The sequence below is a fragment of the Nicotiana tomentosiformis genome, chromosome 8 (assembly GCF_000390325.3).
Source record: "Nicotiana tomentosiformis chromosome 8, ASM39032v3, whole genome shotgun sequence".
Taxonomy (NCBI): Eukaryota; Viridiplantae; Streptophyta; class Magnoliopsida; order Solanales; family Solanaceae; genus Nicotiana; species Nicotiana tomentosiformis.
The window spans coordinates 88899906-88914465 of NC_090819.1; the positions used below are offsets into that span (position 1 = coordinate 88899906).

General features: G+C 40.2%; 1 protein-coding gene across 1 annotated transcript; it reads left to right on the plus strand.

Annotated features, from left to right (window-relative positions):
* Positions 1 to 1090: 1090 nt before the first annotated feature.
* On the plus strand, positions 1091 to 3396 carry LOC117276515 (uncharacterized). The gene is made up of 4 exons (XM_033655839.1): positions 1091 to 1356; positions 1977 to 2061; positions 2262 to 2637; positions 3167 to 3396. The coding sequence occupies exons 1-4, from the start codon at positions 1091 to 1093 to the stop codon at positions 3394 to 3396; spliced, it is 957 nt and encodes a 318-aa protein (XP_033511730.1).
* Positions 3397 to 14560: the final 11164 nt, after the last annotated feature.

Genomic DNA, 14560 nt, shown 5'->3' on the forward strand with positions numbered 1-14560 from the left:
ATGACTCTAATTTATTTGTTTTTCTTAGTCTTGCATACTCAGTATATTATCCGTATTGACATCCCTTTTCTTTTGAGCGTTGTGTTCATGCCTACATGTACAGATAGACCCGGTGGCGTTCCTCCTCAGTAGGTGCACGATTTAGCTGTTGGTTGTTACTCTCAACTTCCTCGAAGTAGCTGTTCAGAAGTCAATAGGTACTGAAATAGATGTTATAAATATTTTGGGTATGGTAGGACCCGTCCCGACCAAGTTGTGTAAATATATATTTTTTGTGGTACTCTTAGAGGTTTGCAAACAATAGCTAGTGTACAGTTGCATGTAAAGGTTGGGTATGACTATGTTGATGGCAGTGATGATCATATATAAAAGGCCAATATTTCTTTTGTTAATCAGTTGTACTCATTTTAAATTTTGGTGATTATTACTTGGAGGCCTCAATGCTCAGACTTTATGAATAAAAAGATGTAAGAGCACGCGTCGATTCGCACGGACCTTCGAGAATCGTGCCGGTCGCACCTCCCAAGGTTGGGGTATGATAGTAAAATTAACATTGATTGTTTTGCATGGTCGCATTCAAATATGACAAGTATTTTGTTAGAAGTAGTTGTCCACAAGTTAAGTTTGGACCCTAACTTCCCTCCGATAAAGCAGAATAAATGGCCAATAGCTGAGGTCAGGAACAGATTTTTTAAAGAAGAGGTAACCCGGTTGTTGAATATAGGTTCAATTCGAGAGGTAAATTATCTTGATTGACTAACTAAGGTAGTGATTGTTCACAAGAAGAAGAATAAATTTAGAATATGTATAGATTATAAGGATTTAAATAAGAGATGCCATAAATATTCTTTCTCGTTGCCAAATATTGACCAAATAATCGATGCTACGACCGAGCATGAATTGATGAGTTTTCTTAATGCGTATTCCGGCTATCATCAAATTAGAATGCACCCGGAGGATCAAGAAAAACCTCGTTTATCACAAATTTTGGATATATTGCTATAATATGATGTCTTTTGGGCTTAAAAACACTGGAGCCACTTATCAAAGGCTCGTTAATAAGATGTTCAAATATTAAATTGGTAAAATCATGGAAGTTTATATTGATGATATATTAGTTAAGTCTCTTAATGCAGGGGATCATTTGGCTCATCTACAAGAGATATTTGATATTCTGAGAAAACACAACATGAATCTCAATCCTGAAAAATGCGCTTTTAGAGATAGTTCCGGGAAGTTTCTTGGCTTCTTGGTCTCACAACGAGGAATTAAAGTGAATCCTGACAAGCTTAAGGCCATAGAAGATATCCTTGATCATTTGACAAGTATAAAGAAAGTGCAAAGATTGACTGGCAGGTTGGTGGCCCTTAGTAGATTCATATCAAAGTCCTTGGAGAAATGCCATTATTTTTTTCGCTTTTAAAGATAAAAAATGATTTCATATGGACTTCAGAATGTTAGCAAACATTTGAAAGACCTAAAAAGGTACTTATATAGCCATCCGCTATTGTCCAAACCGAAAGAGGGTGAATAATTATTAATTTATTTAGTAGTATTGGAAGTTGCGGTGAGTGTAGTCCTGGTCCGAGAGGAGGAAGGTACACAATTTTTTATTTTTTATGTTAGTAAAATTTTATCGGGAGCGGAGACACGTTATCCGCACCTAGAGAAGTTGGATCTAGCTCTCGTAGTCGCCTCTCGGAAGCTTAGACCCTACTTTCAATGTCACCACATGGCCGTTGTGATGACTTTTTCCTTGAGGGGCGTCCTTCATAAGCCTGAATTATTGGGTCGATTAGATAACTAGGCGGTTGAAGTTAGTGAATTCAACATCGAGTATAAACCTTAGATTGTAATTAAGTCATAAGATTTGGCTGACTTTGTGACTGATTATAGTCTCGGTATGATGTCTTTAATTGCTAAGAAAGCAGCTTTCGTATCGAAAACGAGTTCTGGTGTATTGACTTTATTTACAGATGGAGCCCTAATGTAAAAGGTTCCGGTCTCGGGATAGTACTAATCACTCCTTCGGGAGAAATCCTGAGACAGGCCATTAGAACTGTTTCTTTGATTAACAATGAATCTTAGTATGAAGCTTTGGTTGCAGGACATGAATTAGCTCGGGGACTAGGCTCCGAGGTGATTGAAGTAAAATGCGATTCCCAGCTAGTAGTGAACCAGATATATGGAATCTTTGATACCAAAGAGGAGCGCATGCAACAATACTTGAATAAAGTTCAAGTATTAACTTCCCGACTTAGGGAGTGGACGATAATTCATATCCCAAGGAAGAGAATGTGGAGGCAGACGCGTTGGCCAATTTAGGATCGTCTACAAAAATAAAAGGAGCTGATTTTGGTGCAGTTGTTCAGCTATTGCATTCGGTACTAGACGTGGATGAATATTGTGAAGTTAACTCGACCAACTTAATTTGGGGTAGGAGAAATGAGTTTATAGAATATTTAAGGCATGGAAAATTGCCTGAAGATCCTAAAACTTCCCGAGCACTACGAACTAAAGTTGCTCGTTATTGCCTTGTTGATGGTCAATTATACCGAAGGCCATTTCAAAGACCATTGGCTTGGTGTTTAGGGACATCAGAGGTTGATTATGTGATGAAAGAAGTTCACGAAAGAGGTTTGCAGAAATCATTTCGGTGATTTGTTGGTGTTAAGTTGGTAATGGCCAGTTACTATTGGCCCCTGATGGAACAAGACGTGAAGGTATTTGTACAAAAATATGATAAGTGTCAAAGTCATACGTAATTAGTGCATCAGTCGACAGAGCTCCTACATTCGGTGGTGTCAACGTGGTCATTCATGAAATGGGCAATGGACATAGATGGTCCTTTGTTTCAAGGGCCCGAGCAGGTAAAGTTTCTTTTAATTCTAACTGATTATTTCAATAAATGGGTTGAAGCAAGTGCTTTTGAAAAGATTGGGGAGCTAAAAGTGAATGATTTCATTTGGGATCATATCATTTGCCGATTTGGGGTACCAAAAGAAGTTTCTTGTGACAATAGGCCACAACTCAAAGGTCCCAAAGTCACAAAATTTTTGGAAGAATTAAATATCAAAAGAATCACATCTTCCCCAATCATCCAAGCGCTAACGGTCAAGCAGAGTCAACCAATAAGGTCATAATTGAAAACCTCAAAAACAATTAGAGGATGCTAAAAGCAATTGGCCAGAAGAGCTACCAGGAGTATTATGGGCATATCGAACAACAGCGAAGTCAAGCATGGGAGAAACAACCTTTTCACTTATGTACGGTGCAAAAGCATTGATACTGGTAGAAGTCGGGGAACCGACCATAAGGTATTCCCAGGAAAGCGAGGAGGCGAATAATGAAGCAATGTTTATTAAGCTGGATTTGCCTGAGAAGCGTCAGAATTGAGCATATATAAGTATGGTGGCACAAAAGCAAAGGATGAAAAGAAACTATAACCGTAGAGCAAATCTTCGATACTTTAAAGTTGGAAATTTGGTTTTGCGAAAAGTAACTAAAAGTACCCGAGAAGTCAATGTTGAAAAGCTAGGACTGACGTGGGAGGAACCTTACCAGATTTCAGCTATAACAAGTAAAGGTTAATATTAGTTGAAAATTAAGATGGAGTAAATTACCAAGCAATTGGAACTTGATTCACCTCCAAAGGTATTGTTGTTGAAGATATTTGTTGATACTGAAAGTATGTGCTGCACTCTTTTTTCCTTCATCCAGTTTTTGTCCCAATTGGATTTTTCTGGCAAGGTTTTTAATGAGGAAGCAACGTAAAGCATACTACGAAGAAGGATCATCAGCAATAGCAAAAACTCAGTATTCAAATTCTCATACTTAGCATTCGAACAGGGGAGGGGAAACTATTGTATATCAAAGCATTAAAAGTGTCATGAAGACCGGAGACTGATAGAACCAGAAGTTATATCTTATCAATATCGAGGACAGAATGATCAATCTCGTAAAGCTAAGTAGTGCAAGTTATCCACATGTATTGATACCTTTATTTACTTAAGCAAATAAATATTTATAAAAATATACTTTTAGAAATGGAAGGAATAAATTGGCGTCCTTTTATTTTTATCTTATTTCTTGTCCAAGTTATATATTAAGACTTCTCTCATTTGAGAGTTAGTTAAACTTCAAATGCTTATGCCTAATAAACATAAGACGTCCTCTTCAAGAGCACCGTAAATATAAGGGTCCTTTCTTATGAAATCCTCATAGTTAAAGGGTAAACACCAGAAGTACGAATACCCAGAATCAAAGTTATCATATGTAAAAAAATTTCCGAACTTTATCAAATAGAAAAAATGTTTTGCAAGGAAATTAGGCAAAATATCTTTTATTTCTTAAAATGTCAAACGCAATAGAAGTTTCGACATAGTTACAAGAAAAATATATATTACATCAATTGGTTTTTCTTGTGGAGTCCGAGGGAAGAGAAATATCTTCTATATCTCTTACAGATGAAGGTTGTTATGCATCCGTTCAGTACCTTCATCCTTATCTTCTTTTTCAGCTTCCTCTTCGGTTCCCAAGTACTTAGTACTTGTGCTCGAGAAGCTTGAAGTAGTGGGCTGAGCAGGAATGTTATTAAAGGCAGTTGTCTCCAATTCAAGAGCTTCAGCGATGCAACCATCCATACTTGTAATGTCTTCTTTGGCCTCCTCCAAAGTCTTCCTCCTCAAGTGGTAATTCACATAAGTTTTCTCGAGGAGGAAGGAGTCTTCTTGATCTTGGAGTTTGGTTCGAAGCTTTTTGCTTTTGGAATGCAACTGTTCGTTTTCATCCCTCATGGTGCCATAGGTTCGGTTAAGGTTAGTATTTATCCTTATATTTTTGCGGTTCTGCTCAATGACCTTTTTGAATCTTTCCTTCATTCTGGCTCTCTTCTTCTTAGCAACAGTAGCCTCCTCGATTTTGGAATGCAAGCTTGCTTTCAGATTATGGATTTGCTCCATGGAATCATACTCATGTACTTCTGCTATAGTCACAGTGTCATGTAGCTCAACCCACTTGGTTTTTAACTTCTCAAGTTCTTCGTGTGATTGTGCAGCCTCTCGGCTATGAGCTATCTTTTCTTTCTCAGATTTCTCTAATCGGGCTTCAAGTACACCCATTGTAGCAAGACTTCCTTCTAAAGCCGGGAGACGCTTAGCAAGTTGATTTCGTTCAACAGTGATCTGATCCCATTCAGTAGGAAGTTCTTCTTTAGCCTGGATCTTCTTTTGCAAGCTCTCGAAGGTAAGGAAGTTAGCCTGAAAAGTTAAAAATTGAAGTTATTAAGGGCTATATCTAGTAAGAGAAAAGGGAAGAATGAAGTATAAGATGATACCTGAGCCAAAAAGTGTATGTTGTTATTGATCAGGCACTCCGCAGAAAGAATTTTCATCTTCCGCCGGTCCTTATTCAAAGCCAAGGCCTTCAAGTAGTCAGCAACTTCCACCGGCTTAGAGAGTAAATGACACTCATTCGAAATCGAGAGAGTGACGCTATGTTTTCCATCAGGGTTTCGAATAAATGCCAGTAAAATATTATCGATGTTCCCATAATTAGGTGACCGAGGGGAATCGACATTTTCCATTCGTTCAGTTAGAGCCGGTGGCGAGGCAGGAGCTGCTGCTGCTGCAATTGGTGTTGAAGTATAAGGTGGAGGAATATCAGAGACAGAATTCCTCTGATCAAAATCAACAGATGGAGCACGAAAACGAGACTCTGCATTTTCAAATACTTTTATTTTTGTGAAGAGTCCTTGAATTTTATTCGGTTAGGCATCAGGTTGAGCAAGGGGGATTTTCTTCTTTTCCTCTAAAGAGAAGTTGCTTCATAGTCATCGGTTTCTTCTTCATCAAGGACCATTGTGGTTGGTCCAATTGGAGCTTCTTTTGTTGAAGGCTTCTCCTTAGTCTCAGTCGTGGAGGTAAGTCTTCTTTTTGGTTTATTATCCTTAGCTTGGGGACTCAAGGAACATGGACTTTCATCGAAAGTAAGAGCGGCATCACAAGCCCTCTTATGGTCAAGGATGACTTGAATTTGTTGATGGGCCACCGTTGGGTCATGAGAGATCTCAATAATGGGGTAAATAGAAGACCTATTCGGAAGGCCTGCGCATTATGAAGAAGAGTTAGCAAATTCGTACTTCGTCATGTTGGAGATTGAAAAGGGAAAAGAGAAGTTTTACTTACCATGATTATTGGCCTTTCAATTAAACTTGGATGAAATTTCGTTCCACTTACGGGAGTGCGAGATGGAAACATCTAATATCCTTTGTACCCATTGGGTTAGGTTTCGAACTGATGGTAGAACCCAACGGGTAGCTAAAATAAGAAGAAAAAAATTAGCCAAATAAGGGATTTTATTTAACGCAATAGAAAAAAATATCTGAAAAACTTACGAGCAAAGTTCCAAGATACATGGATAGAGGGTGCTGTCGTCGGAAGAGTGTCCCCGGTGGCGATGACAACGAACCTTTCTATCCAACCACAGTCATTATTATCATCGATATTTGTAAAGATGGCACGGTGACCGTGTTTGCTGAGTTTGATCATGCATCCACAAAAATTCTTAGGGGAGTAGTGGTTGATCAAATGAGCAAGGGTGAGGGTTTCTCTGGCCGGAAGTATAATACCCGAAGGCAAACTGCCATACGCTATAGTAATGGGCTTACATGAGCCGAGTAGATTTGATAGTGGTGGCAAAACTCTAAATAATGGGATTAATGTCTTGGCACATTCTTAAAGTAAAAGGATATGTATAAACATACATGAACCCTTGTTTGTTAAAGGTGACCCTTTCCACTTCATTGGGGGCTAAGATCTCAATTTGTTCCAGTCGCAATCTTCCTTCACAACAGGAATACTAGCAGAGTGGATGAAAGAAGGATATCTATTGATAGGCAAATTTCTATCATTTTTGGGGTTAATAGGTTCCTTTTGTACTTGAAGATCCGTTTCAAAGTTTAGTTGAGAGGGTATGATTGTGTTGGTGATAGGAAGACCGACATCGACTTTCTTGGTTTTGTTCTTCTTAGGAAGGTCACTGATGACGTCCAAAGCACACCTTAAAAGAGATATGAAATGGTAGTATGCAATAATAGAAATCCAACTAAGAGTCGGGGTCGAATCCACAGGGAGGTAAGATGGGAGTTAGGGGTATATATTCCAATTTGAGCAATTGGATTATCTAGATTGCACTTCCACAACAAGGATTTGTTTTGTATTTCTAATGTTACACTAATGATTGCAAAATAAAGAAAGAAGACTAGAGATAATTGTTTTAAGATTTTTTCAAATAGCTAAAAAGCCTAGGGTTGTGACCATGACCTAGGTGTTTTCCTAATAGGATAAGGACTTTAATACTTATTTTGTCGATTGGGGTGTATTATAGCTCTCAACTCTAAATTACCCACTCAATATCTCTCGGTCAGAGAGTGGTTTTGCCCCATTTGCCTTTCTCAAGACCAAATGGGTATCACCCAAAACAGTTAATAAGAGCTCAAGTCGGGTTATTACTATATCTAGGTTGAACCATTTACTTGGGTTAATCAATCTCTTAATTGACCTAATTCCTTGTTAGCCTTGTTGTCCTAGACTGGGGCCCTCTTTCTCAAGTAAAGACTAAGTCAAATAGGTATGAATTAATATTTGTAACCAATAATTCTACAATTAAAGCATGAACTAAGCTAAATAATCAACACTCAATCATAAACAAGCATTAAATTAGATACCCATAAGGTTTACACACTAGAGTTGGGTCACAACCCTAGTAAAAGTCTAGCTACTCATAATGGGGTTTCAAGAAAATAAGGAAGAAAAAACTAATTAAACTCATAATGGAAGCTTAAAATGATTAAATCTGTTGTAAATATACCAAAGCAATGTAAAACTTCCTACAGTAGTAAAGAAAAATGGCTACAATAACTTCAGAGGTTCAAACTTAACCTAATTTTGTGAAACTCGTCTATTTATACAAGGCTGAAAATCTTGGACAAAAATGCCCCTCGGGAGGTTCTACGGCCGCACAATTCCATGTGCGGTCCGCAGATTTCTTCATCTGGTAGGAACTGGAGTTCTGCGGCCGTACATTTCTGAACTGCGGCCGCGAGGCATTCTTCTGCGGCTGCACATTCCTGGACTGCGGCCACAAGGCAACACTTTTGCGGTCCACATAATTAGGACTGCATCCGCAAGGCACTCTTCTGCAGCCGCACAAATCTTGTACGATCCGCAATTCACAGAAGCTCCTGGACTTGGTCTTTTTGCATATTCTCTGATCTTCGACTCATAGCCCAGCTTTGCGGCCGCACAATTCATGTACGGTCCGCACTTTGCGCAAATGTCTGCTAGATTTTTCCTTTTTGCTTGCTGCCGTAGATGGAATTCTGCGGTCCGTAATTTCTTCTGCCACTGCAGAATTCCTTCTGCAGACCGCATATTTGTGCTTCTGCACCCTTGATTGCTTTGTGCTTCAGATTACTCCTTTTTTAGTCGAATTTTATCTCGGGAGACCAACTTCCAGCATTCCTATAATTTTGCACAATTTCATTAGTTTTGGGAACACAATTCAATGCTTGTAGACTAAAACAAAAACTAAAGGCGCTAATAAGCCGTCAAAAATCTCACTTATCAACTCCCCCAAACTTAAGTCTTTACTTGTCCTCAAGTAAATAAATTAGTTCCCACCTCCAAAAGTTAAGTATCATTCCAGCGACTCAAAGGTAAGCCATCCACTCATCAGTCGGGACCAACAATTACCCACATTACTCATGTATTATCAACAAGGCGACAAGTTAAACATTCATGCACATATATTTCTAATGTGACATTGGGCTTCAAGAATTGACTTTACTCATCAAGGACTCTTCCTATATCATATAAGTCATGGTGGACTCCAAACTCTTGATTTATGAAAGGTTCACTCATCTCTCTCAAGAGAATGTCGCAAGTATGGCTTCAAGTACCATAGGCTTGCCCCTCATGTATATTGCCACTAATGTAAGCTCACTCAGCTTGAAATCAAGTAGGACTTCTTTCGGGATGTAATGAAGGCTTTTGGATTAGGTACACCTTTCCTTAAGCACTCCATTCTTCATTTCTCGGCTCACACTTTGCCAATTCTATGAGGCACTTTCTTTTCCTTGGGGGAGTAGAGAGACTTAACATCACTCTTTCTTGATCATTACATTCATTTTCTCCCTCTTTGATTTCTCCATGTTTGGGAATATTACCTCCCTTTGAATCCCTTCAACTCTTCCACTTGTTTGCATTTTTCTTTTTGTTCTTTTTATTTTTTTTTTGCCTTTCTTTCTCATCATTTCTTTTCTCTTTTTGTGCCTCGATACCTTTTTCAAGTTCCTCGTCTCTCCCCCAAATTTTGTTTTTAGCCATTTGTTTCTCAAGAGTGTTAAGAAAAGCTCGGGTGCCAAGAGAAGGTCATGACAAAACGGGTAAAGGCTTGTAACATGGTCATCAAATGAGAAAGGCTCGAGGCTCAAAGGGGTTGAATAGGGATAATGACATTGGTTGGCAATAGAAAACTCAAACAGGCCAAGGAGGGCCTACAATCACTTTTCAAACCAAGCAAAACTTAGGATTTTGTCTTGAAACACATTCAGGGCAAGTTCTAGACCCTTCGCATGGATACTTGGACTAGCAACAATTCATTTCACCCCTCACGCAACCGGATTGTTAAAGAGGACAGAGTCGAGGGCCCACAACGACCATATTCAAGTTTGAAAATCACCATGGTTCAATTAAACCACTCGATGGTTGCCAAAGCCAACAAAAGAGTCACTAACTAGAGTTATTTCTTTTAAAAACCTTATTTCTAACCATAAGCATGTAGTTAAGTGTGTTGGTACCAATTGAAGCATGTTTGACTCTCCGAGCATGACTAAATTAGGTTTTTTTTTATTCATTACTACTACTATTATTATCTAAACACCAAATAAAATAGACTTATTCCCTTAAGAAGGTTGTCACGCCATCCATCGTTGGGACAAGTCACCCGGTTCACACAGCAACTACCTTTGGAAAGAACTGCGACATTAAGAAAACCAAAGGCTTATTATCTACTAAAACATAAAAAGAAGATATTAAAACATAAAAAGAATCTACTAAAGCAAACAAAGAAGCTACTAACTCAAACTAAGAACTAACAAAAGAACAAAAATAAAAGAAGCTAATAAACAAAAACTATTGAATACACATAATGAGAGAAAAATAGAGAATATATACAAAATAAAAAAGAAAAAGAAAATAATATCAAGTTATTACAGGCCAAATGTTTCAGAATGTACCAAATATGAGTCCACCCCCTCATCCCCGAATAAAGATAAGCATTATCCCCAATGCTTAACAAAATAAGAGTAAATTAGGGGAAAGAGTGAAGAAAACTCCCTATGGCTCCTTGGACATCTCTGTGTCCCCAGCAATGTCACCGCCCTCAGTCTCATCCAGCTGAATCTCATCATCCTCAACTCTGGGTGTGACTGGGTTGGTGAACATCTAACGCACTGCCTCAGTAGTGTCACCAGCAGAGTCTAGTTCCTCGGACTGGCCAGCTGGTGCCACCAGTGTTGATGGTTCTGCAGGGTCTGGGCCTGAAGGGTGTGGGTCAATCAACATGTCAAAGGGGATATATCCGGCTACAACAAGCTTGGTCACCTGTCTCTGGAGCTTGTCCACTGACTTCTTACATGCCTGGGACTTCCTCATCTTCTTTACTTCTTTTCCCAGATCTTCGATCATTGACCCATGTTGTACCAAGGTAGACATGATGGTGTCGGGGAAAACTGAGGTGCCTGAATAGTAGATTGTTCTACAACAGTACTGGATAAGTCAGACTGCTTTGCAGTTGCTGTCTGCATCTAATTGTTAAGGCTCGCCAATGTCTAGGAGACTCGTAGTGCAAAAAGTGAAGTAGTAGGTATAGGCACCGACTTCAAAGCTGAGGTGGAAGTTATGGTAGGACCTGCAGTAGGGACTGAAGATGATGGTGCAGGCATAGTTGTGGCACTAGAGGATGGCTTGGTCGTAGTGGATGGAACATCAACTGCCTCTGCAACTACCACAGATGGCTCATCAGACTGGCCTATGGTAGTAGACGACTGACCTTTTCTCGTTGGGTTGTTCGCATCCATAAGTGAGTACCATGAGAAAGGCTTCTTCGGCCTCACCTTTTTATCAAAATCCCTTGGTTCCACCCGCGCATTCGTACGATACTATGTAATGGTGTTGGGGTACGGGTAGGAAGAGTCATCCTGATGGGCGATCACTGAGATATTGGCCGACATCACGGCACCCATATTATAGGGTACCGGGCCATAATAGATGCAACTAAGACTGCCCGAGGAATCGGCAAGTGAGTCTCATTTTGACTCGGGTCCAGTCTGCTGCAGACAAATGATTGCCACCCTTTTTTGCTTCAAAGCATAGTGTGCTCCTTTGGATAGGAACCCCAGCGGTGATCCATAGTGGTGGTTGTCCTGGTGCAGCTAGAATCTCCGCTAACCACGGACGAACTGCATCCCCAAGTGCACACTTTTCCAAGTATTCTTTTGGCTCGACATCATCAAAGCCCAAGTATGTGTTCAGTGTGTGCTGATCAAATTGCACTTTGAGGTTTTGCACTTTTTTCACCTTTGTCCCATTTTTGATATGCGCCACATTGGCGTCGAATTTCCGGAAAAGATATTCTTTAGCATCTGCCACACTCTAGGTAAACCATATCTACCCTTTGCATTCTCTAAACTACCTCAGCGCGGCTGGGTTGTACCTCTCTAAATCTGTCAGTAAGAACTGTCGCTCAAGTGTTAGCGACCTCACCGGCCACCATGTGCAGAAACTAGTGAAAGCTGCTAGGCTGACAAATCTGTCCTCCCAAACCTCTTTCTTCTTTGTTCTTTCAATCCCAGCAGTTGTGGCATCTCCCCCTCTACCATCATCGGGTATGTCCTGAATGGGTGTATCCTGTGTCATAGGGACTAGTGCTGCTGAAGGCTCAGAAGCCTGACTAGCACTTTCCGATCCCTCTGAAGTGTTGTGGGATGAGGACGGCTCGTCCCTAAGTTGAAGTCTCCCTGGCGGCCTGGACTATATTGCCGGTTATTCCTGAACAGAGGCTGAGTTGTCGTCTGATACGTCCCTAGACGGGGCGTATAAACTCGTCTCGGAGAGATCTGCACCTCTCCCTCTCCCGGATGTTGTCTTTTTTCTGATTTACTTCTGTTGGGCAAGAGGTAAAGCTCCCTTGCCTCGTCCCCGAGAAGGTTCACCCCTCCTTTTGAAAGTGTCACCTCTGCCTCTAGATCGAACCATTGTCTGTATCAAGCAAAGGCAGTTGTTAGTTGCAATTCAATATTCAGGAATACATAGGAGATATTCAAGAATACACCAGAAAATACAGCGAAGGTCACAAACACAGTATGCTTGCATGGTAAGGATCTGCGATCCACATAATTTTCTTACGGCCGCAGATGAGGCTTTGCGGACCGCATAATTAAGCTTTGCGACCGCAAAAGTAAAGTACGGTCCGCACAATTTCACTTGCGGCTGTATCTCAGAAACCCAAAATGTGCCAACTTTCTGATGAGAGAAAATTGGCTGATGTGCAGCCGCAACATGATTTCTGCAGTTTGCACAATTAAACCTGCCGCCACACATTGGAGTCACAAAGTGTAGACTCTCTGATGACAATGAAAGGGTTGTTCTACGGCTGCAATGGGAATTCTGTGTTTCGCACAATTTTCTTACGGCCGCAGACCCCTTCTTCACCAATGATACCCTAGATCACTTTCTGTGGATCGCACAATTAAACATACGGTCGCAAAATTCAAAAAGACACGAACAATCCAGTATTTCTATCTAGGTTTTGCAATTCCTATGCAAATTTTGACATGGTAACATTATAAAGGCATGAAAAGACATTGACCCAGTCCCCATAGAACATGTACTAGTTAACCCACTACAGATTTACTCCCACATGAATGCACAATTGAATTCTATTGACAAAATGCCTAAAATGATTAAAAATCTACAAATTAAAAGAAAAGATTAACAAGAAATTGAAGAATTCCAGATGAATAAGTGTGAAGAGTGACTGATCAAAGATGTTGTATGTGTGTACATACAGATTAACTAAGAAATTTCAAGAGAGTACTGTGTTTGTGGTCGGAGAGGGGAAAAAACGTAACAGTTGCCCTTAGCCCTCTATTTATACTACTTGGTTTTCTAAGGGAAAGAGGGGTGAGTGTGGCAGCACAATTTAATGTGCGGTCTGCACTCAGTTAGCTGGGGATTCATTTTTGGTGCTCCATCTGCCGTCCGCAAAATTCTACGTGCGGCCACAGATTTCTTATTGCGACTGCAGATTTCCTCTTACGGTAGCACATTGACCTTTTCTCTGACAGACTAACTTCAGAGAGTATGCATTTTGAATCCTCCATTTGTGCGGTCCGTAAGGTAATTATGCGGCCGTAGTGTTTTTTTTCTACAGCACTCCAAATTGTGTGATCCGCACAAATCAACTGCGGTCCACACTTCTTTCAATACTTAGCCTCATTTTTGCCCACAGTTCCTGGAAGTCACACTCAGCCCTGTAGCACACTTCAAATTAAGTTAGCACAAAAATAATACCTAACTACAAAAGAAAAACAGACGAAAGGAAAAGAAACATGGGTTGCCTCCCAAGAAGCGCTTGATTTAACATCGCTGCACGACGCAGAATACCACCAATTGAAATGTATGACCACCACGACTTGGCCATCTCCAACTCTTCCCAAATGGTGCTTTACTCGGTGACCATTGACTCGGAATACTTCATTGTTTTTGTTTTTCAAGTCCAATACACCAAAAGGTGTCATACCCATAATTTCAAAGGGACGACTCCATTTAGACTTTAGCTTTCCGGGAAACATCCTCAACCTTGAGTTGAACAACAATACGAGATCGCCCACCTTGAACTCTTTGTTCCAAATATATTTGTCATGAAGATATTTCATCTTTTTTTTGTACAAGGACGAACTTGTGTAGGCATGCTACCAAAATTCATCCAATTCATTCAAATGTGCAACCCTCAAGTTAGCGGCTACATCACAATCAAGATTCAACTTCTTTAGATCCCATATAGCCTTATGCTCAAGTTCCACTGGAAGATGACAAGCATTTCTGAACATCAACCGGTACGGAGACATTCCGATAGGTATTTTGTAAGTCGTCAGATAAGCCCATAATGCATCATCAAACTTCTTGGACCAATCCATCCGGTTAGCATTCACTGTTTTGGATAAAATACTCTTTATCTCCCGGTTGGAGACCTCCACTTGACCGCTAGCTTGTGGATGATAGGGAGGTGTGACTTTATGAGTAACACCATACTTGATAAGTAAAGTGTCAAAAGTCTTGTTGCAAAAATGTGATCCCTCATCGCTTATAATAGCCCGCGGAGTACCAAACCTTGTGAAAATATTCTTCTTCAAAAACGCCACCACACTTCTCGCTTCATTGTTGGGTAGAGCAACGGCCTCCACCCATTTGGACACATAATCCACCGCGACCAAGAT